This window comes from Grampus griseus (genome assembly GCF_964374135.1).
Source record: "Grampus griseus genome assembly, chromosome: 8".
Lineage (NCBI taxonomy): Eukaryota > Metazoa > Chordata > Mammalia > Artiodactyla > Delphinidae > Grampus > Grampus griseus.
This window is the reverse complement of record NC_139002.1, coordinates 65,231,690-65,257,886: the sequence shown is the minus strand read 5'-3', so window position 1 is coordinate 65,257,886 and position 26,197 is coordinate 65,231,690. Positions and strand designations below refer to the sequence as shown.

The window sequence follows — 26,197 nt, the reverse complement described above, 5'->3', positions numbered from 1 at the left end:
CTTTATGAGATTCCTTCCAGTTCTGTGATTCTAAATCCATGATGGTCCTAAAGTAAATACAAAGTTTTTTCTGAAGTAAATACAAAGTTTTATCTGAAGTAGATACAAAGTTAAAAACAGACATGATGGTAAAGTTACTTTCTTGGGTTGTACAGGAAGTTGAGGGGAGGGAGGAAGGATGGTCTCAATGCAAGGAAAATAATCCAGATGGTTCTATTTTTAACTAGTCTTTTTTTTTTTTATCACATTTCTAAAATTCCCTTTTGGTAAGCAAAAACCAACCATATAATTTGACTGTTTCCTTATTATTGGGTTAGAATTGAGACCTGGTGATTCCATTCAGATGTTTGTAAATACTTTATTGCACTGAAGTCTGGTATGTGTATCTAGCTTCTCTCTTTCACTTCCCTTTGAAGTACCTCAAAAACAAACGTTAACTGTCCAGTTTCTTATCATCATTCCCTTATAGTGCTTTTCAGGGAGTAGGGATGAATTGTAGGAATGTGAGTAGACCTGAGTAGGATGAATTGCAACGGGGTTTAGCTGCTCTTTTAACTTTCTGAAGCTTCCTAAATAGTTAAGAAAAGTGTTTGGTGAGTTTGGTGGAGAAGGGAAAGGGAAGGTGGAATGAAGACGAAGGAAAGGAATAAATCCATTAGAGACAAATGTGTATGTGTTGGCAAAGTTATACCATGAAGATTTTTATTGGCCATACATTGGTACAGCTTTTCTTTCCATGCCGGGTTGATAATACTGTGTCTGCCTACTTTGGCTATCAGAATTCTTGATGTCTACATGACAGCACATGTAGCTACTCACCTGCTCTTTCTCTGTGATTCTTGGTATACACTTATAAAAGACAACTAGCTGAATGCAAAATGAGAATATTAGGATAGGTCAGATCAAGAGCTTTATAAACATCTGTTCCAAGGCAGCAAGAAATCAATTGGACATGTGTTTTACTGTTTTACATAGTGCAGTTTTTCTAATTTGTTTTTCATCTGCGGTAGTACATAAACATTTGCTAGACTGTGTAATTTGTTTTCTTAAAAATTAAAGGAAAAATGAGAGGACTTGGACTTTCTTATAAAATAATATGAGATTTCTGTTTGTGCCTAATAAGTATTTCATTGCCCAATGTTGAAACAAATAAGTCTGAAAACTAATGAGAGAACAAAGCCCAAATGCAGGAGTAGCCATTCTAAATCACATAAGATCTGTTCCCTTTACATTTCTGCAGAAAGTTAATTTCACTCCCAGGCACATTCAGTCTACACTGATGATATTTGTACTCTTTGCCAACTGTGAATAAAGGGGTTTGTTTTTGTTGTTATAGGAAGGAAGTAAAATATTACAGTCATCTTTCATCTTAAAAAGTCAAAACATAAACAACTTACTTAGATTGTTAGGATGAAATGAGGCCCCCACCCCAAAGCGTAAAAATCAGATTCCTTCCTCCACCCTGTCTGGTTTGCTTGTCTATTTTCAGTCGGGTTTACCATGGTGTAATCTACAGGTAGTAAGATTTACCCTTCTTAACGTGCGGTTTGATGGGTTTTGGTAAACGAATGAGTTTTGCGGCCACCGCCACCACACTGAGGGCGTAGAGCATTTCTGTCGCCCCAAGTTTCTTCTTAATGCTCCCTTAGAGTCACATCGCTCTGCCACTTCAGACTCTTGGCACCTGATCTGTTTTCTGTCTCTGTAGTTTTTGCTTTTTCCATAATGTCATGACATAGTTTTTCGAGTCTGGTTTCTTTCTCTTAGAATAATGCATTTCAGACTCATCCATGCCACTGCATGTATGTCATTCCTGTTTATTGTTGAGCAGTACTCCATTGTATGGTTATACCAGAGTTTTATTTATCTGTTGAGCAAATGAAGGACAGTATTGGCAATTATGAGTAAAACCACCCTAAACATTTGCACAGGTTTTTGTGTGAACTTGAATATTTTTTGCTCCTGAGTTAATATTTAGGAGTAGGATGCTGGAAAAATGGTAACAAAATGTTATCTCTGTAAGAAACTGCCAGACTGTTTCCTTAAGTCTATACCATTTTTGCATTCCCGCCAGCAATATTTGAGTGTTCTGTTTGCTTTGTGTCTTCACCAACAGTTGGTATCCTCAGTTGTTTTTTTGTTTTGCTTTGTTTTTAGCCATTTTAATAGGTGTGTGGTTTTATCCTTTTATGGCTTTAATTTGCATGCCAGCGGGTGAGTGAGAGTATTAGATCTCCTAGCTAGTCACTTTGTGCTTTCTTGGTACTTGTAAAAAGACTTGTCTTAGACCATGAAGCCTCCGTCTAGAGTCATGAATTAGAGCAGTTGTTCTAACAGGGGCAAACTCTGTACCCCCAGAAATTTGTCAGCGTCTGGAGACATTTTTTGGCTGTCCCAACTAGAAAGGGTATACTAGTAGCATCTAGTAAGTAGAGGCCAGGGATGCTTCTAAACATCTTACAGTATACAAGACACCCACTTTTCCCTGCCCCCCACCACCAAACAAAGAATTATCTAGCCCAAAATGTCAATAGTGTCAAGGTTAAGAAACCCTGAATTAGGGCAACCAGCACATTACATATTGAAGTCATATACCAAATTTCTTTGTATTAAGGATGAGACATTAATTCTATTAGGTGATCATTGAAAGACCTGTGAGGATGGAAAATTGAGAGTGTTTCTTTCCATCAAACATGTTCACAGCCAGGCAACTCTAAAAAGTCCAGTTACATTTTTTCAGTGTTTAACGATTTAGTCCAATTGATAGTATTGGTTTCGGCTGTATTTAAAAGGATTTTTAAGAATTTGTGTAACACAGGTCTAGGTATGATTGGTGCACATTAAATAATTATTAAATACCTAAATTAATATGGGAAACTTGGTAAACCCTGACAAGGTCGCATTGATTTGTCATTCATTGCTGAGACCAATGTGTTGGAAGAAATTTTTTTTCCCAGTGTGCCTACTTTGAATTTCCAGTAGGGTTTGGGGCTTTTTGTTTTGTCTTGCTTTGCTTTGCTTTTATTTGAAGTGCTTTCTCAGCCTTGTTTTTTGTAAGCCCTAAGCATATTCTCATTTAGCTTGCCAAAAAAAAAGAGAGAGAGAAAAGAAAAATCCATGTTTCCAGACCAGATGGTGTGTGTGTCATTTTTTCAAGTCTGAGAAAATCATTATACCTCCCATTGCTATAGTATACTCTAAAAGCAGGATTACAGAACCCACTTCTTGAAAATCATTATCCAACTTTAAAATTCCCTCTAAATGATAGTGCATTTTGCCAGCTTTCTTGTTGCTTTGGACAGAATTATGTTCACCATAAGTATGTAGTTGTCTAAGTCCTTGGTTATTGCTTTATATTTGCACTTCTCTAAAATCAAAGATGAATATTTGGCTGCTTTTTTGTTCTGTTGGAAAATAATGCATTTCCTTATTTCAACACGGAGATTCAACAAAGAAATTGGGCTGCGGTTTTTAATGAGCTCAGTAATCTTCAAGGGATTGATCTAAACGCATTTGGAGTTACAAATTATAGCATGTTTCCAAGAACATGCAGAGTTCAACGAGCCTTAAAATGTCTCATTTCTGCTATCTTCTCAGAAGTCATTATGTGACTAAGGTGGGTGTGAGGTGGTGAGTGTGGTCCTTTATATTTACCATACTGCCCGCTAGAGGGCAGCAGCGTACAAATACGGCCGCCAGAAAACCAAATAGTACTAGATCTTGGAGCATGAGCCTTTTTTGAATTTTCTAAACACAGCTGAATATATTATCATTTAGTAACTTTAGCCCATAATCTGAATTTTTATGAAGACTATCTGTACAGCTAAAGGATAGCCTCAGCTTTGAACTTTGTTTTAAAATCATTTTTTAGAATGCTTATTATTCTGAATTGTATATGGATTTGGTTTACAATATTTCAAATTGCTTATGAGAAAAAAAATACTATTAGTGACAAATAGCTATATCTTTTCTTTAATAAGTGATTTTTATTTAAACCCTCATTGAGTACTATTATTGTTGTCATTGTTGTTAAAATATAAGTAGCTGGTGATATGATGGGAACCCTGGGAGAAAGAGGTGGTTTTAGTTTCAGAGGCATGGTGTCATGCCATAGAATATGCAGTGACTAAATATTTTTCAAATGAATATACTCTAAACTTTCAGAAAAGAGCTTTCAGATTTATTCTGGGGAAGTAAGAGTGTGTGTGTGTGTGTGTGTGTGTGTGTGTGTGTGTGTGTGTGTGTGTGTGTTGTAAAGCTTTCCTATAACAACTTGTTCCACCCTCACAAGAACCTTGTGAAGTAGGTATTATATTATTATCTTCCTTACAGATGAGGAAACTAAAACCCAAGTGGTAAGAGAATTGATACTGCACCGGGTCACGCTACTAGTGAGTGGCTAAGCTAGGATTTGACCCAGGCTGTCTGATATCAGAGACCATGAGCTAAAATTACTTTGTTGTATTACCTTCTCTCATTGAATTGTCTAACTTTTCCTTCTGAATTATAGTGTTTCCTGTCTCTATCACATTTTCACATATAGTCCTGCTTCTGGGCTTCTCTATTCCATTAGCCCTTTAACCCTTCAGTGATGCCAGTTACTATACTGTATTAATTATTAAAGGTTTGCATAAATTTTGATATCTGGAAAGTTTGACTTCTCTATTTACTCTTCTTCAGAATTGCCTTGACTGTTTTTGGATCTTTGATCTTCCTTACAAAGTTTAGGATGAATCCATAACATTACAGAATTTTGATTAGAAGCAATCAATATGTGTATCTTTATTTTTCTAAACCACCTTAAGTCATTTTTGGAGCAAGAGAGAAGAATACATAGTAAGAGAGAGAGAAAATATACTAGAAAAGATACTGGCACCACTAAGAAGATTTCTACTTTTATTTTTCCATTTTTTCAAATTTGTTTTAATGAATATTATTTATATCATAGGAAGTATATTTAAAGTTTTTATTTTATTATAAAGAAAATAAGTATAGATAGAAATGGAAGTAGTGAAGAATGTACTTTAAATGATTCAAACTCAAAATCCACATGAATTACCTCCCCCTCCTGAAAGAAATATCTGCCCAATGGGTATTAGAAAGTTGATATTTATAACTTTTGAGAAGACGAGGTATCTTAGATATTGTGCCTAAAGAACAGAGAAAAAACATGCTGCTTTTGGAAAAGGGCAGTTTCAGAAATTCTGGGCTAGTGATATTGGTGTTAATCCAGGTGTAATTTTGGAACAGTTTTTTCAACATATAGTTTAGAAAGTGGTGATTGTGAAGACTTGGCATAGGAATTTACTTATTTTTTCCTGTCTTTGCTGACAATATAAGGGGAAAATACAAAGTGTGTATGAGGGCTACTTTGGCAAGAACAAGTTTTCAATCTGATTTCACCTTCTCAGGAACCTTTTAAGAAAAGCGTAAGTACAGGCATACCTCAGAGACATTGTGGGTTCAGTTCCAGACCACTGCAGTAAAGCGAATATCACAATAAAGTGAGTCACACGCATTTTTTGGTTTCTCAGTGCATATAAAAGTTGTGTTTACACTGTACTGTAGTCTGTTAACTGTGCAATAATAGTATTTGTGTCTAAATAAACAATGTACATGCCTTAATTTAAAAATACTTTTTTGCTAAAAAATGTTAACCATCATCTGAGCCTTCAGCAAATCATAATCTTTTTGTAATAATAACATCAAAGATCCCTGACCACATATCACCATAACAAATATAATAATGATGAAAAAGTTTGAAATATTGTTAGAATTACCAAAACATGACATAGAGACACAAAGTTAGCAAATACTGTTGGAAAAAATGGTGCCAGTACTCTTGTTCGACACAGGATTGCCACAGACCTTCAATTTGTAAAAAACCTAGTATCTACGAAGCACAATAAAGTGAAGTGCAATAAAACAAGGTATGCCTGTATATACTTAGGCAAAGTTATTTATCCAGCATCACATAATGAGCAGAGCAAAAACTAGAACCCAGGCTTTTGACACTTAAAGGAGTATTATTTCCATTGTATTGCTGAGATATGCTCCCTATATCATCTGCTGTGGTCTGGGTCTGGGTCAAATAACCAAAAAGAATTGTGGGGAGCAGCTCTGGTAGATGATGAGAGTTGGCCATTTTAACTGTCCAGAGAATGTATAGGGCAGTATTGAGCCTAATGTACAACGTGAATAACACAGGTTCAGGAGGAAAAAGAAATTTTCTGGTTGCAAAGAATAATAAATGCAAGAATTGGTCTAAGAATGATTGTATAGCAGCCTTCTTTTGTGTGTGTGTGTGTGGTATGCGGGCTTCTCACTGTTGTGGCCTCTCCCGTTACGGAGCACAGGCTCCGGACGCACAGGCTCAGCGGCTCCACGGCATGTGGGATCCTCCCGGACCGGGGCACGAACCCGTGTCCCCTGCATCAGCAGGCGGACCCTCAACCACTGCGCCACCGGGGAAGCCCCTATAGCAGCATTCTTTAGAGAACTTTGTAAAAAGGATGGATTCCACTCTGCCCGTAGTATTTGAAATATAATTCTACTTAAGTGGTAGCTGGATAAAAGTCCATGCCAGCCCTAAGGGTCTATGAAAATATTAACTGACACAATTAATTTAATTATTGCAATTCTAATATGTGTTCAACATTGTGTCCCACTCATTAGCATACAGTAGGAAGTAGTTTAGGGTGCCTGCTATGTGCCAGGCAGTTTCTAGATGCAATATGTATACAGCAGAGGATAAAAAAATAGTTTATAATTGATCAAAATGTCTGTCCTCTTGAGTTTCATTTTAATGAGAAAAGGACAGACAATAAACAAGTTAAATAGAATTTGTAATATGTGAGAAGGTGACAAGGAAAATATAGTAAGGGGGATAGGGACTGTGTTGGGGGGTGTCATTTTAGATAGGGTGGGCACGAAAGGTGGCATTTGAGCAAAGACATGCAGGAAAAGAGAGAGGGTGCTGTACAAACTGGTGGGAGACAGGCATTCCAGGCAGAGGGAACAGTTAAGTGTGAAGACTTTGAGGCGGGAATTAGAAGGCCTGTGTAGCAGGAGCAGAATGAATGAAGGAAACGGTAGTAGGGCACAGTCATATAGAGAAGCCATATCTTGTAAATTATTGTAAGAACTTTTGGTTTTACTCTGAATGAGATGAAGAGCTATTTGAATGAACAAAGTAGTTAGGTGATGATTTGACATTTTAACTAGATCACTCTGTCTGCGGTGTTAAAAATAGAGTGAGGGTAGGAGCAAAGGGTGGAGCAGGGAGACTGGTTAAGAGAATGTTCTGTAGCAACATGAGAGATATTGGCTTGAACCAAGATGTATTGAAAAGTGGTCAGGTTATAAACGTATTTTAAAGGCAAAGTGTAAAAGGTTTGCAGAGGAATGGATAATTCGGTATTAGAGAAAGGCATTAATGATTAAGCTTTTCACCGGAGTGATTGGAAAAAATAAATATGCCATTTACTGAAGTGGGGAAGACTGTAGAAAGCAGATTTGGAGGAGGTGAATATTAAGTGCTCCATTTTGGACATATATTTACAATGTTATTTTAAATCCAGATGGAAACACTATGTGCAGGTGGTTGAATATACAGGTATGGAGTTCAGGAGGAAGCTCATTTGGAGATAAAAATTTGTGAATCATTGGTGATTTATGGTTTAAAGATAAAAGACTGGAAGTTATCACCAAGAAAGTAAGTGTAATTAGAAAAGTGGCCCATGATCTGAGCCCTGGGGTATTCACATAGTTAAGAGATTAGGGAGATGAAAAATAAACAAAGATGTAACAAGACGACCTAGAAACCAAGTGAAGAAAGTGTTCCTTGAAGAGGAAAAAGAGTGATCAGCTGTATCAGATGCTGCTGGTAAATCATGTAAGAAGTAAGATTCCAATACTCTGTATTTTATGGCATATATTTGAATGTATGTACAGTGTCTCATCTCTCTGATTTCAGTTTCTGGCTGACAATCTGCCATTGTTCTTTTAACTTTGGAATCATTTTACGTATGTTTCATATCGCAGGAAAATCCAAACCCTCATATGGCGTTTCAGAAAGTTCCACGTCCAACAGAAGGATCCCACTTGCGAGTTCATATTCTTCCTTTCCCAAAGATTAATGAAACTCGGGTACAGGAATTAATACAGGAAAATCTTGCCAAGAACCAGAATGCACCTCCTGCTTCAAGAGTGGAAAAGAAATGTGTTGTGCCCGCAGGTCCACCTGTTGGTATGTATTTGTCCATTTATTTGTTTTAAAACTAAACCTTTTGAGGACTTCCCTGGTGGTCCAGTGGTAAAGAATCCACCTTCCAATGCAGAGGACGTGGGTTCGATCCCTGGTCGCAGAACTGGGATCCCACATGTCACGGGGCAGCTAAGCCCGCGCGCCACAACTACTGAGCTCACGTGCCTCAATGAGAGAGCCCAAGTGCTGCAAACTACAGAGCCCACGCGCTCTGGAACCCCTGTGCCACAACTACAGAGCCCACGCACCCTGGAGCCTGTGTGCCACAACTAGGGAGAGAAAACCTGAATGCCACAACTAGAGAGAAGCCCGTGCACTGCAACGAAGAGCCTGCGCGCTGCATTGAAAGATCCCGCATGCCTCAACGAAGATCCCATGTGCTGCCACTAAGACCCGACGCAACCAAAAATAAATAATAAATAAATCTTAAAAGGAAAAAAGTAAACCTTTTATTAAGATATAAGACACAAAAACAGAAGTGCACAGCTTGATGAGTTTTCACAAAGTGAACAAATTCGTGCAACCAGAATCAGCACTATCAATACCTAGAAACACTTTTCCATTCAGTACCCCTCACAGGGTAACGATTAGCCTAACGGCTCCCACTGTGGAATCTTCTCTTTTTTAAAAATAGCTATATTGAGATGTAATTCACATACCATAAAATTCACCCATTTAAAGTGTGCAATTCAGGATTTCCTTGGTGGCGCAGTGGTTAAGAATCCGCCTGCCAATGCAGGGGACACGGGTTTGAGCCCTGGTCCGGGAAGATCCCACATGCTGTGGAGCAGCTAAGCTTGTGCGCCACAACTACTGAGCCTGCGCTCTAGAGCCCGTGAGCCACAACTACTGAAGCCCACGTGCCTAGAGCCTGTGCTCAGCAACAAGAGAAGCCACCGCAATGAGAAGCCTGCACACCACAACTAGAGAAAGCCCGTGTGCAGCAGCAAAGACCCAACGCAGCCAAGAAAAAAAAAAGTGTGCAATTCAGTGGTTTTTAGTATCTTCACAGAGTGCATTTTCACTGTCTAATTTCAAACATTTTCATTCCTCCAAATAGAAACACCCATACCCATTAGCAGTTACTCCCCACCCCACCCCCAAAACCACTCCTTCCCCAGCTTTAGGCGGTAATCTACTTCCTGTCTTTATAGATTTGCCTATTTTGGACATTTTATATAAATGGAATTGTACAATATGTGATCTTTTGTGATTGGCTTCTTTCATGTAGCATGATATTTTCAAGGTTCATCCATGTAGCATGTGTAGTACTTCATTGCTTTTGTGGCTGAATAATATTCCATTGTATGGGTATGTATCACATTTTGTTATCCATATATCAGTTGATGGACATTTGGGTTGTTTCTACTTTTTGGCTACTAATAATAGTGCTGCTGTGAGCGTTCATGTGTAAGTTTTTGTGTGGACATATGTTTTCAGTTCTGTCAGGTAAATATCTAGGAGTGGAATTGTCAGGTTATATGATAAGCCTGTGTTTAATGTTTTGAGGAGCTGCCAGGCTATTTTCCAAAACAACCACACTATTTTACATTCCTACCAGCAACGTATGGCATTCTGGTTTCTCCACATCTACTAATGTAGAGTATCTTCTCATGTGCTTATTGGCCATTTTTATATCTTTTCTGGAAAAGAAGTGTCTCTGTTCAGATCCTTTGCCCATTTTTTTTTTTTTTTTTTTTTTTTTTTTTTTTTTTTGTGGTATGCGGGCCTCTCACTGTTGTGGCCTCTCCCGTTGCGGAGAACAGGCTCCGGACGCGCAGGCTCAGCGGCCATGGCTCACGGGCCCAGACACTCTGCGGCATGTGGGATCTTCCCGGACCGGGGCACAAACCCGTGTCCCCTGCATCGGCAGGCGGACTCTCAACCACTGCGCCACCAGGGAAGCCCCCCTTTGCCCATTTTTAAATTGAGCTATTTGTCTTTTTGTTTAAGAAGTCTCTGTATGTTCTGTATACAAGTCCCTTATGAAACATGTTAATTTGCAAATATTTTTTCCCATTCTGTGCATTGTCTTTTTTTTTTTTTTTTTTTTTTTTACTGATTTTTATCTCTTCTTTTTCTTCAGCTATTGCGGGAGATGTGTTAAAGTCTCCCATGATAAGTAATAGAATTGCCTAGTTCTCATTTTAGTTCTCTCCATTTTTTCTTTATGTATTTTGAAATTGATTTGTTATATGCAAATATATTTACAAATATTATAGCATCCTGGTGATTGACCCCTTAATCATTATGGAATGTCCTGCTTTGTCTCTAGTAACACTTCTTGGCATAAAGTGTACTTTGAGTTTTATACAGCTAGACCAGCCTTCCTTTGGTTAGTGTTTGTATGGTTTATCGTTTTTTATTTTTTTATTTTCAAATTCTGGGTCCTTATAATTAAGGTATGCCTCTTGTAAGCAGCATGTGAGGGTTTTTTTCCTCCAGTTTGACTATTGTAGTATATTACTTGTATTTAGCTCATTTATATAAATATAATTACTCATACAGTAATGGCTTTAATATAATTTACTGGGTTTTTTCTATTTGATCCTCTTGTTTTACATTTTCCCCTGCTTTCTTTCATTCTTTTCGATTAATAAATTATTTTCTATTCCATAATTTATATCTGTTAACTTGTTATTTATATACGTTTACTGTTCTTTTAGAGGTTTACTTCAGGACTATAGCATACATCCACTTTTGTCTGTTCAGCTCTCAACAGAAACTTTGCTGGTCAACCTGGCCATCTGCCAGAATCAAGCCCAGATTCTCAGCTTCCTGTCTGTACTCAATATTGGCAAATCTCTTAGGGAAAAAGTGGATGTACTTGTTAACTTACCTCTTTGGTCTTTTCCTTTCTCTGGAATTTTAGGTCCTCTAATCCATGTGTTTCTGTAGCACTCTGATATATTTAAATAGATGGCTTTTGCATTTTATCTTACTTTTATATAATTGTTCCTGGTGGGAGTTTTAGTTTGTTACAAACTGTTCCATCATACTTGGAAGTGAGTGAAATTTTATTATTAAAATTCCGGGATAATAATATATTAATTATTTATGTTGTTTAATTATTTATTAATTATTTATGTTGTTTATGTTGTAATGTTAATAATTTATGTATCTTAACATTTATGTTATATAGTAATGTTAATATTACTTATTATTTACTTAATAATGTTAATTTGTTATTATTTCCCTAAGTAGTAACAGCTTTTACTTAAGTGTTGATTGTACTTTCACATAGAGAAGAGAATGGAGGAGAAGTAGACATGTTAGGGTAGTTATTTTTTGAAGGGTTTGGTCATTTAACTTTAATATCCATGAGCTAGTTGAATGCTTTCTTTAAATACCCACGTGAACAGATTAGAAGTTGGTTTAAATTTTAATTTGCTTGAATTGTAGCCTTGTCTCAATATTGTTTTTGTATAATCTCTTTACTTTCATTTTCAATCAGCATCAAATTCTTTTTTTAGATGCATATGGAATGTCTCATTGTAGTCAGTGAAAGAGTTACACATGACTCAGTATTTGTCCCTGCATGCACTTCCTGTAAAACTAGAATGAATGAATGAATGAACAAACGAACAAATGATGAATGAATGAGTGAAAGACGAATACAGGGACCTCTGTCCCAGTTTCTGGTTCATTTGAGTTGATCAGAATTAGGATTTCCCTTGTATTAAAATTAAAAGGTATGAATGTTTCATTTTACATGATACCCATTTAATCTGAATGTAGAATTGCTCTGTCACTTTAAGAGCCATTCACATTTTGAGAGGTTAATTAGTTTCCAGCTGTTCCTCAGAGGGACCAGAGTGTTGAAGAATACTATTCAAATGCTATTTCAAATGCTAGAAATAGCATTTGAAAGCCAAAGCCTTGGGAAGGAAGCCCTGGGGAGGTCAAATACCCACAAACCAGAGTTGTTATCAAATGTTAGAAAGCTAGTATTAGAATGCCACAACTGGGGATTTGGCCAATGCCTGATACATCAGTAACTCTAAGTGAAGAACTTTCTTCTGGGAATGAACTAAGTCATAGTCTCCAAAGGAAAATAATAATTCCCAGATGGTAAACAGATTCATTATAAGAAAATGTGGGGTTTTTAATGGTTCATCCTAAAGAAAATTTAAAATGCTGCTAAAAAGATTTTAGAATTAAAATTTTATAAACATAGGTTAAAGATGTTACTCTCTCAATAAAGCATGTGGTCTTATTTGGAGACTAAGAAGTTTTCTACTCTAAATATAGATCAATTTCAATTTCAGTCTATGCCACTGACCTACACATGTGGGAAGCACCAGAGTGCAAAATTAAGAATGCATGTTTCAGAGAGAAAAGTCATATGAAATGATCTATTTTACAGTCATGGTCATTAATGTTAATCTTACATGATTTTAAGTGATTTCAAGAAAACTACAGTAAAAACCAAGTAAGATTGATTTCCTGATTCTGATAAAGCAGTATAGTTATGTAAGATATCACCATGGGGGAAGGTGATTAAGTGCATGGATCTTCTCTGTAATAATTTGCAACTTTTTGTAAGCTTATAATTATTTCAAGATTTTTAAAAGTTTAAAAAATTATTTGAAGGATATAAAATTTCGTATTGATGAAATGAAAGAAATGCTAAGAGTAAGATATGGTGGTCTTTCTTGTTAGGTAAGAGCAGCCATAAAGTATAAGGCTTAAGAATTATTGATACTGCCTCATTTGTACAAATTATATAGTGTAGTTCTTTGTGAAATTATACTTTTTATTTGACAAATACTGCTTCAATTTATATCTTTCTAATATTCTTTTAATAAGTTAAATTTATTTTAAGTAATGTAAGCCTATGTAGTACACTAGACTTATCCAACCTTGTAAAGTTGACAGGTACTAAGTTCACAGAACTGAGAAGTGACTCTCCCAAATTTTTATAGTGATTCTTTGGCCATGATCATTTCTCTTTGTGTGCAGTGCTTCTTCAGGTCACCTGTACTCAGATTTGTAGAACCTAATTTTTTGTGGTATGTGGTTTTTCTTTGGTAATATGTTAGAAGTATCAACTTCTTTGTCTGTTAGTAGTCAGTCCTCTTACATATGAGTGTTTGCTATTTTTGTCATGATCTTGTACCCAAAATATTTTTTATCTGTTTGTTTGTTTACAATTAAAGGAAAAATTATTACCTTAAAAAAAATTTACTGAGCAATGTAAATATGAATTAATTTGCCTAAGAGTTAAGTACAGTGTTAGAATCTATCCTGTGAAATTATCCTAAATAACCCATTGACTAGACTGCCACTTCACAACCTAAAAATGTAATCAAAGTGAGGAAATGAAATACTTTCAGTGTCATGTAACAAGGGAAAAAAACGCTTAAGTGTTGGTCATGTAAACAGAGTCATAAACTGTAAACAGTAATATTCCCCTTTTGTAATTGCTGAAGGAGTTTAATTTGTGTTTTCCTTATACTCCTTTACTAGTTTCAATAATGGATAAGGTGACAACAGTTTTCAACAGTGCACAGAGACTGGAAGTTGTTAGAAACTGCATCTCATTCATATTTGAAAATAAAACATTGGAGACTGAAAAGGTAATAAAATGCCATCTTTCCCAAGTAAGCATTCATCACATCCCTTTCAGATTTCTATGTTTAGCTTGCCTACTGACCGCTTCTCTGATTCAATCCCTTTTCCTTATAAAGTATCCTTTCATTGTTTTGATCATTTTAAATGAACAGTGTCTAAGATTTAAAATCTTACCCAAGCCTAATTATATGGCAACCAGAGAAGTATTGATAGTCATTTCCCCCCCCCCCCGGAACTTTTAAACATTGTTCATTAATTCTATTTTGGCATATTACTTAGAAACTTAACATCTAAAATATAATTTTATTTATTACAAAGAATCTAGTTAGAACAAGTAATGAATTATAAAAATTGTGGTATTCATTTAAATATGCCTTGTTAAAGCACATGTTCTTGCCTTCTTTAATAAAACATACTAAACATATGTAACCTTTCCTTAGTGACTCGTCATAATTCTGAACATTTATTACAAGGGGCTAGTAAAACATGTAAAATGAAGTTTTTACCCTTGCACTAAATGACCTCAAGCCTCTTTATATTTTGAGTTTTTCTGGTATCCATTTTTTTCTTATGGTTGAAGTGTTACAGACTTTCTTTTGCTTCTCTTGCTTTCAGCTTTCACAGCCTGTTTCCTGTACCCGTGGTAACAATATTAGGTCCCCCTACTCTCAGTCTTCTTCCCTTCCTTCTTCTTTGCCCCTTTGTTCTCATTTTAGGTTTTCAAAGTTAAATTATTACTTTATGTAAAGTAAATTAATTCAGCTCTAAAGGTGAAACGGAAGAGGCGTTCTTGTGGGTGATGAAGTGAAAGAATTTTAGTACATACACCTAGAGATTTCTGTTTGTTGCTCTGAGTTTTTTTCCTTCTTAATTATGCTTTTGAAATAAGAAGAGATTGCAGAATTTTCCAGTCATAAATTAAAACTGAGTAGTGATTAAGTTGCTAATCACTTGAAAAAAGTATAAAATCACCCATGATTCTTGTCATTTTAATTTTTCCTTCTATTCTTGCCATGGAGATGTGACCAGTTATTGCAAGAACGTGTCTAAGTGTCTGTGGTTTTGACTCATAATCTGAAGCAACAGTTATTTTGGTGACCACAATTTTGATGAGTTTTTTTTAATGAAGTTTATTGTTTTTTAAATGTATCACATAAACTAGTCCTACTTATTTTCATGCTGCCTTACAAATTAAAAAATCACTATAAATCCATCTGTTTACTGTTGTCCTTAACAGTACATCAACTCTTTTCTAGCAGTTTAATTCTACTAATAACTCTGTTAAATGGTTTATAGGATACACGTGAGTTTTCAGTATGATTGAAAGTTACTTTTTTTCCAGTGGTACCTTTTGTTCATGTCTTCCTCTCTTGTCCTCAGACCCTTCCTGCTGCACTGAGAGCCCTTAAAGGAAAGGCAGCAAGACAGTGTCTCACTGATGAGCTGGGTTTACATGTTCAGCAAAACCGGGCAATATTAGACCATCAACAGTTCGACTACATAATAAGGATGATGAACTGTACTCTACAGGTAACTTTTAGTTCTTTCAGATTATCCTTCTTATTTGAGAATACTTTTTATTTTTCCAGGTGATTCAGTAATTACCAATATATCAGGTTCTTGAGCCTTCTGCACCTAATAGGATGAAGAGCCAATATCCATACCATTTCTGTCAGAAACACTTATGTATTACTTGGCATAAATATTAAGAGTTTTTTATTCTTTCTTTGTTTTTTCTTGAAAAATATTAGGTTATTTTACTAGTTCTATAAGCAAGCTTTCTGAAAATGAAAAGTCATCTTTAAAACATTCAGTAGTATATTACTTAATGTCTGTATTCATGTCAGCCCTTTTCAGTCAGTCTTCAGTTGTACTATTAAAGCAGAGGGCAATGAATGGTGGGTAATCCAAATGATAAATGAATTACTCAGTTAAGCGTTTACTAAGTACTTTGTGTGGGTAAAGCACACAAAAAAAATATTTCCAGTTGGCTTCAACATACATGTATTATCTTACAGAGGTAAACTTCCCACACAATAATGAGGACACAGTTTAGGAGAAGCAAATAATCTGATTTCCCTATCCTGTCCCTTGACATTGGCATCGTATTCTTTGTAGGTGATGCAAAAATTCTTTCTTAAACTTTTTGTACAAAGAGAAAAATGTGATTAAATATTAAGATTTCAAAGACTATCTGTGGAACTCCAGAGAGATTGAGTAAAATGCATGTTAAATTCTGGTAGATTGGAAAGTGAGAATTACAGGATATAATTAATAATAACATTTGTGGATGAAAGAAGGCCTAAAGACATGGAAAGATATACCATGTTCATGGATTGGAAGACTCAGTATTATAAAGATATCAGTTCTCCCCAAAATAATCTATAGAGTTACTGCAATTCCCATCAGAATCCCAACAGAAAGAGCAAAAGTCTGAGAATTATCAACATGCTCCTAAAACAAACGGCAAAGCCTGGGAATTGGCCTTGTCACATATCAAAAATTAGTTTAAAAGAAGACACACAAATGGCCAAAAGGTAAGTGAAAATGTGCTCCGTATCACTAATCATCGGGAAAATGCAAATCAAAATCACAACGAGATACCACCTCACATCTGTTAGAAAGGCTATTATCAAAGACACAGGGGATAATAAGTATTGGCAAGGATATGGAGAAAAAGGAACCCTTGTGCACTGTCAGTAGGACTGTAAATTGGTGTAACCACTATAAAAAATAGTATGGAGATTCCTCAAAAAATTAAAAATAGAACCATACCATATGATCCAGCAGTTCCACTCTGGGTATATCCAAAGGAAATGAAAACAGGCTATTGAAGAAGTATCTGCACTCCCATGTTCACTGCCGCATTAGTCACAATAGCCAAGATGTGGAAATAACCTAAATGTCCATCAGTGGATACATGGATACATGGATAAAGAAGATGTGGTATATATACACAATACAGTGGAATATTATTCAGCCATGAGAAAGAAGGAAATTCTACCACTTGCAATAACGTGGATGAACCCGGAAGGCATTCTGCCAAGTGAAATAAGCCAGACAGAGAAAGACAAATGCTGCATGGTATTATATGTGGAACCTTAAAAAACAAAAAAGGTCAGACTCTTAGAAACAGAGTAGAAAATGGTTGCCAGGGGCTGAGAGGTGGAAGAAATAGAAAGAGGTCGATAAGTGGTTTTTTTTTTTTTTTTTTTGGTGAAAACATTTAAGTTCAACTCTTTTAGCAATTTCAGTTATATAATAAAGTGTTACCAATTGTAGTCCCCATGTTGTACCCGGGAAGCCCGGGTATATTTATCTTTTAAAACCCATTTCAAGTGATACCTTTCTCAGAAATTCTAACTTAAAATCTAGCATCAAAAAGGTAATCTTGGGGCTTCCCTGGCAGCGCAGTGGTTGAGAGTCCGCCTGCCGATGCAGGGGACATGGGTTCGTGCCCCGGTCCGGGAAGATCCCACGTGCCGCAGAGCGGCTCGGCCCGTGAGCCGTGGCCGCTGAGCCTGAGCGTCCGGAGACTGTGCTCCGCAACAGGAGAGGCCTCAACAGTGAGAGGCCTGCGTACCGAAAAAAAAAAAAAAAAAGTAATCTTGTTTAAGCAAATTGGCACGATAGGAGATGATTCACCTTTACTGGAAATACATTCTTACTTTAGAGCATAAGAGACGAGCTGTAATAGTTTATAATAGCAAAAATTGAAAGCATCCTAAATGTTTACCATTTGGATTTTGATTAATCTAATTATGGTAGAACTCTTCTTCGGAATACTGTTCAATTACTAAATAGAAAGAGGTAGCTCTATAATATGTACAGCTGTAATATGTAGCTCTATAATATGTACCCATATGAAAAAGCTTCTGTTATGTATTGCCAGGTGGGCAAAAGGAAGTTACATAAAGTAGATATAATTCTATTTTTGATCTAAAATTACATATATGTATGTATGTATATCATGGTAAAAATCTGGAAGGATATTTACACTAAATCCTTAATAATGGTTATCTCTGGCATAGATAGAGGAGTTTTGACTTCCATTTAAACTTTTCTCTGCTTGAAACACACACATACACACAAGCATAATTAAGTTATATAAAACATATAACAAGCATATTTTATAACTTAAAAAATGATTCTCATTTTTATAGGAAGGAAATTATCAAACATTTATGAGAAGAATAAGACGTAATAAATTTACCCTAAAAAAACTCATGTCTTTTGCTACTTTTGTTACTTTCTTACAGTTACTTTGGTACTGTCATTATAGAGAACAAAGGAATTTGATTAATAGATCAAGGTCACCAGAAGCTATAAAGTTAGGTAATTTCCTGATTCCCTATAACTGGTGATAAAACTATAAAAACTGTTTTAGGGAGCTTTTTTCCGTTTGTACTTTATGTGCTGTAATTAACTGAAGAACTAATTTATAAGGCTTTCTCTAAACTTAATTTTAGCATATACTAATTCGTAATTACTTATAGAATAGCCAGGTACCCTTGGGTTACAAAAATACTCCTTTTCATTTGAATAATCATATTCTAGGGGTAAAAAGCTTGCATTTTTTTGTTGGTGTTGTTTCCAGATACACCTGTACTGATGAACACTTAATATTTTTGAATTCACTATTTCATAAATACATTAAAATATATCCTGTCTTTCTTCCAGCATATGCTGTTGTTTAACATTATAGAGAGGCTCTTTTCAGTTATAAATGGGTTCACATGTGATACTCTTATTTTAATGGGTTATTTATTACCAACTTGGGATTTATTAATATTTATATTCTTGTTGCAACAATGTTACTTGCGGGGATTTAACATGACATTCTGAACATTCTTTACAAAAGCATAGAATTTCAAGGCAGAGAGGCCAAACATCTGTGTTGGTGTTTTAAGATAGAAACATTAAATGAACCAATTTTTAGGTAGTGATTCAGAAATTTTAGTAATTTTTGTTCTTCATGATCTTGAAGTTATTCTGTCTTTTCTGTCCTCAAGGGAAAATTAAATGGAACATGAGTACTGCCAAGGGGTTATTTTGTTTATCAGGTTCTTTCACTGCCAAGATAAGTTTTTAAAGGACTGGTTTATAGAGATTATAGATTATTCCTATGTATCTTCTCATCTCAAATAACTGATCGTATTTTAGTTGTTTTTTGTAACTGAGATTACTAGAAATCTCTTCAAAAATATCATGGCCTTAACTCTTTTCATTTTAGCAGATCTATGATTTTTGTGTCAGGATCTTAGCTAAGATCTTTTCACAGTAAATTATAATTTAAAAACCCAGTAAAGTCCTCTATTTCCAGCATTATGATAAACTGCATGTTATGAGGGACCCTCTCACTAATGTAGAAATAGATCTTAGAAAATTGAAACAACAACAAAAATACCCCATGATTTTGATATATAGTTTTTCCCAAGGAGAAAAGGAAATCTATAATAGGCCCCTCCTCTACTCTCAAGAAAAGGACAAATAGGAAAAACCAAATTCTGAGCTATTAGCAGGTAGGGAAACCAGATTTGTGAGCACAATTAAGTCGACTTCTGTAAAGAGAGCTGGTTGAACCTGAGAGCTTTATTTACATCAGGTTAGGACACTGGAAGAGGAATAAAATAATCCCTCTTCAGCGGCATGCCCCTCACCCTTGCCTCCAGAAGAAGCAATTATAAATCCTTTCTAGAATAATGCAGCCACAATTTAGGCAGTCAGGATTCCCACAGATAAAATTCAGTAAGATATGAACTCACAATTTTTAAATGACCAAATACCAAAGAAATGAGCCAATATGAAATAGTGTCAACAGAAACAACCAACAGCAGATTGAGACTCCCAAAGGCTTTATATATTGGAATTATTCAGTATGAACATATAATAATTAAAATACTTAAATAAGTAAAGGATCGAATACAAAATAAGCAAATAACAAGAAACTAACAAAAATGGCCAGGTAAGTTTAGATTATATAATCAGTAAAGTAAAAACTCAAAGGATAGGGAAAACCCAATATTGTTAAGATGTCAGTTCTCCACAAATCAATCTGTAGCCTGAATGAAATCCCAATAAAAACTGCAGCAGAATTTTTTCTAGAAATTGACAGGATAGTTGTAAAATGTATGTGGAAATGCAGAGGACTTAGAATGGCCAAAGCAGTCTCGAAAAAGACCAAATTTGGAGGACTTAACACTACCAGATTTCAAGATTTACTGTTAACCCACAGTAATCAAGACAGTGTGATACTGACATATCAAATAGATCAGTGGAAAAGAGCACTCAGAAATAGACCCGCGTTTATGGCATTTTTGACAAAGGCACCAAAGCAATCCAATCGGGAGAAGAAAGTTTTTTCCACAAATAGTGCTGAAATAACTGAATATATCCATATGGAAAAAAAGTGAACCAATATCTCTACCTCACATCAAACACAAGGATTAACTTGAGGTAGAGCACAGACATAAACATACAATATAAAACAATAAAGCTTTTAGGGGAAAGCATGGAATAGAGTCATGACTTGGGAATGAGCAACAGTTTCTCTTTTTTTTAATAATTAATTGAATCTTTATTGCCACTTATATTCTTTATAACTGGCAACAGTTTCTCGGGTCACAAAAAGTGATAACCAAAAAAGAAAAAAAGGTCACTGTACTTTATCAAAATATGCTTTTCAGAAGACAGCATTAAGAAAATGAATAGTTAAGACTAGGAAAAAATATTCCCAAAATGTAAACGTGACAAAGAACTGATGTCATGTTTATATAAAGAACTCCTACAACTTAATAAGGTGAAGCCAAACCAGTTTTTGAAAATGGACAGTTTGAACAGACACTTCACAAAATAAGATATGTGAATGGTCAGTAAAAACATGAAGAACTGCTCTGTATCAGTCATCCGGGAAATGCAAATTAAAACCATTATGAGATACTACTATATAACCACCAGTATGGCTAAAATTGGAAAGACTGACAATACCAAATGTTGACAGAGTTGTAAAGTACTTGGAATTCTCAGCTTTTATTGTTGAGAATGTAAACTGTTACAATCACTTTAGAAAAAAGACTGGGAGATTCTTATAAAACTAAGCATATACCTAGCCTATGATCCAGTAATTTCACTCCTGGGTCTTACCTTAAAAAAATTAAAACATATGACCATAAAAAGACTTATACAAAAGTATTCGTAGGAACTTTATTCATAATAGCCTAAAACTAGAATCAGCCCAGGTGCCCATCAATCAGAGAATGCTTTTTTCTTTAACTGCCATATATCCATACAATGTAATACTAATCGGCGATAAAAAAAAACAGGCTAGGGGCTTCCCTGGTGGCGCAGTGGTTGACAGTCTGCCTGCCAATGCAGGGGACACGGGTTCGTGCCCTGGTCTGGGAAGATCCCACATGCCGCGGAGCGGCTAGGCCCATGAGCCATAGCCGCTGAGCCTGCGCGTCCGGAGCCTGTGCTCCGCAACGGGAGAGGCCACAACAGTGAGAGGCCCGTGTACCACACACACACACACACACACACACACACACACACACAAAAACAGGATAATGATACGTGCAATCACATAGATATATCTCAAAAACATTATGGCATATTTGTCAAAACCCAGTGAACACTAAAAGTTTGTGCATTTTATTGTATGTAAATTATACGGCAAAAGAAGAACCTATAAACAAATATTGACCTCTAATGATATGCATGCTAAAGTACTTGGGGGAAGTATAACTGATGTCTGCGATTTACTTTGAAATGCACTAAAAATAAGATGGGTTAAAGGATAGGTAGATGAATAGCTAAATGATAAAGCAAGTGTAGTAAAATGTTAATGACAGTCTAGGTGGTTAGTATACAGGTGTTCACTGTAAAATTCTTTCAATTTTGATAATATATTTGAAATTATTTGGGTAAAATAAGTAAACAAAGAAATAAGTACATAATTACAAAAAGCTCATTGGATGGGTTAGGCATCACACTAAATGCAGTGAGAGACTTGTAGTGAACTGGAATACAGATCTGAAGCAATTACACATAGTGGAGCAGAGAGAGACAAGAAGATGGAGAATATGGAAGAGAAGTTAAGATACATGGAGGATATAATGAGATGGTCTAACACAGTGCTATTCAAAGTAGTAGTCTGTGACAAGGTAAGGAACTTGTGCCAGAATGTGAATCAGTGGCTTTCTCTTCATTGAGAAAGTCTTGCTTAAATAAATAAATAAATAAATACATAAATAAGCAAGCAAGCTACTCAACAGTGGGCTTACTATGACTTCAACTGGCAGTGGTCAGTATCTCCAAAAGTAACTAAGGGTCCTGCCTTATTAAAGAGGATAGGCTTCACAGTCAAGCCTCAGATTTTGTCAAGGCTGAAAATTCTAGTACCAATAAAATTGTTTTATAAAATTCCATTGGTTACTGGATAAATTCTTATATTGGGCATCTTAGGCTAAGGGCTCTGAATAATATAGGAAACCACATAGAGGTTTAAAAGTATGAGAAAAATGGCTTATCTTCTGGAACCCCAAACTTTCCACAATCTACAAGTTTTTAAGGACACTCAAGCACTGCTGGTGACCAGTCCTATGTAAGAGGTAGCAAATTTGAGAATTTTGTTAAGTGCTGTGTTCTGAATGTGTCCTCCCAGATTCATATGTTGGAAACCTAGTGCCCAAGGTGATGGTATTAAGGATTAGGTCATGAAGGTAAAGACATCACAAACTAGATTAATGCCCTTTCAAAAGAAAACCAGCAGAGCTCCCCAGCCCCTTCCACTGTGTAAAGATATAACAAGAAGTCTGCAACCCTGAAGAGGGCCCTCAATCAACCATGCTGGCACTCTGACCTTGAATATACACACCACATCTTTATCCATTCATCTGTTAATGGACATTTAGGTTGCTTCCATGTTTTGGCTACTGTAAATAGTGCTGCTATGAACATTGGGGTGCGCGTATCTTTTCAAATTAGAGTTTTCATCTCTTCCGGATATATGCCCAGGAGTGGGATGGCCGGATCATTTGGTAGTTGTATTTTAGTTTTTTAAGGAACCTGCATACTATTTTCTGTAGTGGCTGCACCAATTTACATTCCCACCAGTAGTGTAGGAGGGTTCCCTTTTCTCCACACCCTTTGTAGACTTTTTGATGATGACCATTCTGATCGGTGTGAGGTGGTACCTCATTGTAGTTTTGATTTGCATTTCTCTAATAATTAGTGATGTTGAGCATCTTTTCATGTGCCTGTTGGCCATCTGTCTGACTTCTTTGGAGACGTCTATTTAGTTCTTCTGCACATTTTTTGATTGGGTTGTTTCTTTGATATTGAATTGTATGAAATCTTTGTGGGGTTTTTTTTGCGGTACACGGGCCTCTCACTGCTGTGGCCTCTCCCGTTGCGGAGCACAGGCTCCGGACGCGCAGGCTCAGCGGCCATGGCTCACGGGCCCAGCTGCTCCGTGGCATGTGGGATCTTCCCGGACCAGGGCACAAACCCGTGTCCCCTGCATCGGCAGGCGGACTCTCAACCACTGTGCCACCAGGGAAGCCCTCTTTGTATATTTTGGCAATTAAGAGTGAAATATTGCCATTTGCAGTAACATGTGGACCTAGAGATTCTCATACTAAGTGAAATAAGTCAGAGAAAGACAAATACTATATGATATCACTTATATGTGGAATCTAAAAAATAATACAAATAAACTTACTTACAAAACAGAAACAGACTCACAGACATAGAAAACAAACTTAGGGTTACCAAAGGGGAAGGAGGGAGGGATAAATAAGGAGTATGAGATAGCAGATATACAATACTATATAGAAAATAGATAAACAACAAGGATTTACTGTATAGCACAGGGAACTATATTCAATATCTTATAATAACATATAATGGAAAAGAATCTGAGAAAGAAAAATATATATATATATATATTCAACTATCACTTTGCTGTGTTCGTGAAACTAACATAATATTGTAAGTCAACTGTACTTCAGTTTTTTAAAAAAGAGTATGTTAATCAGTAGAATACATCTTTTGCTTGAGCAGGGTATGTGTTTTACTCCTCTCCTCCTTTCTCCTCCTCCAGACATTTACTGATTTCTATCATGTACTAGTCTCCGTAATAGGTACTAGACATACTGAGATGATTAAGATATCATTTTGGTTCTTAAGGAGTTCACAGTCTAGAAGGAAAAACTCACAGGTAAACCTGTATTTATAATATAGTAGAATATGCACTGATAGAGGTGTATGAAAAAGTGCTACGAATGCTGTTACGGGTTACTGGGTTTAGAGTGGGAAGGAGGTGGTCACAGAGGGCACTTGTCAGACAAGGATTGGGAGGGAGAGTGTTCCAAATAGACGAAGTTGCTAGTAGAAAAAAGTATGGAAAGCACCTGTGTTTTTGAAAATTAAAAAATATTTCCATGTTGCCAGGTGTAATATAGAAAGGTGGTGGGAGATGAGATAAGTAGATAGAGTAACTTCTGGTTAAAGTGAACATTGAATACATACATTTAACCTCAGCTACTACCCCAAAACCCTAAAACAAAAGTAAAGAGTTTTTTTAATGTGTAAACCCACAGGCAAAACAGGATAGGAGACAACAGCAACAACATTTTAGAAACTAGAAAGCTGATGGATGATTGCCTTTACTTAGCAGCCCAAAGAAAGACTTCTCCTAACTAACATTTGTACAAGCCTTAAAGCACCCCAGTTTGTGGAACTGCACAGGGCTCAGGAATTAGAGATATCAAGTTATTGCTCAAAGCAGGAGGTTAAGATGGAGTTAAAACATTAAAAAGAGGATTAGTTGAAAGTCTCCTTAAGATGCAGTTAGAGTCCCGTCTCAGATCTTTTCCAGTTCTGTGTTAACAGCCAGCTGCCTCTCCTTTACCCTGGCAGAGTATTAGAGGTTGGTTGGTTGGTTTGTATATTTTTGAGAGAGAGAGACAGAGCATGAACAGGCCAGGGAAACACTATGTCTGGCTGAAGGAAATACTGTTTTGCTGCAAACATGGGAGTAAAGTGAGTGTCAGATATTAAGAATACCAGTCGACAACTTTCCCCCTTCAGCTCCTAGAACTTTGGCAACCTTCCCTCAAGCAGGACATTGGAAGACAGCTCTCTGAGAAATGTGACCAGCCAAAGAGAAAAAGATTTTACTAAAAATACTGAGATAAGAGTTTCTTAACGGAACAGCTCAACCAGGTCATGCTATAATGAAGCTCTCAGTCAACAAGCTTCACCATGGACACGTTCTTTTTCTTTTGTCATTCTTTGGTTTACCTCTTGCGAAGGATGACCTAAGCAGAAGGGGTCAGTTAAACAAAGTCCGTTCCTACTCCCCACCATTGTTCCTCAACTCTGCTTTCATTCTCCACGCCCCTTGTGAGAGAACCATCTAGTCAGCATCCATAATTATTCTGTCCTTTTCCTTCTTGGGTACCTCTATTCCTCTGACTGCCTCAGACAACCTCAGCTTTCTTTTGGCTTTGAAACAGGGTCATCCACAATCACTACTACCCTCTGGAAATAGGCTCAAAGAAATTAAGTGATTTTCTCAAATCACACAGCTTGTAATTTGAAAAGTGAGTCCTAAATATAATTTTTTTTTTTTTATTCTTGCCTTTAAGTCACTGATATACTGTGTTCTTCAAAAACTGTGGCAGGGCTTCCCTGGTGGCGCAGTGGTTGAGAGTCCGCCTGCCGATGCAGGGGACGCGGGTTTGTGCCCCTGTCAGGGAGGATCCCACGTGCCACGGAGCGGCTGGGCCCATGAGCCTTGGCCGCTGGGCCTGCGCTTCCGGAGCCTGTGCTTCGCAATGGGAGAGGCCACAACAGTGAGAGGCCCGTGTACCAAAAAAAACAAAAAACAAAACAAAACAAAACAAAAAACTGTGGCAATAGGTACTATATAGTTAAATTTAAGTTTAGATCAGGAACTTAAATTCTGGAAACTTGTGGATCTTTATTTTTATTTTTCCTAAATAGCAATTGCTATTGAAAAACCCCAACCTTAACTGAGTGAAAACAGACCTTGTTTTTATTGTTCATCATTGTATACCCAACATCCAGCACAGTACCTGGCACATAGAAAGTATTCAGATATTATTTGAATACATGAATGATTACATAATTTCATGGAAGTGGTAATTATTGAAATAAGAGTCTACTTTTCTAAGTTACTTAATAAGGAACTAACTTGGTTGTCAACACTTTGAATTTCAGATATAGGAGAAAATTCATTAAGAAGTTAGCTGTTCTAACATCTGTAAGGTTTAGGCCAAATCTTTGGCTATCACCAACTCAACCAATGAGAACTCATTGATAAATCTAGTG

The 26,197-nt window shown here is 36.4% G+C and overlaps 1 protein-coding gene across 3 annotated transcripts in view; it reads left to right on the top strand.

Annotated features, from left to right (window-relative positions):
* The window catches only part of SBF2 (SET binding factor 2), a 458,044-nt gene that overhangs the window by 271,692 nt on the left and 160,155 nt on the right, over window positions 1-26,197 (top strand). For all 3 annotated transcript variants that reach the window (XM_082659346.1, XM_082659345.1, XM_082659347.1), the window contains exons 14-16: window positions 8,044-8,248; window positions 13,736-13,845; window positions 15,221-15,370. In XM_082659346.1, the coding sequence (XP_082515472.1) occupies window positions 8,044-8,248; window positions 13,736-13,845; window positions 15,221-15,370 (465 nt within the window). The remainder of the gene's footprint in view (window positions 1-8,043; window positions 8,249-13,735; window positions 13,846-15,220; window positions 15,371-26,197) is intronic.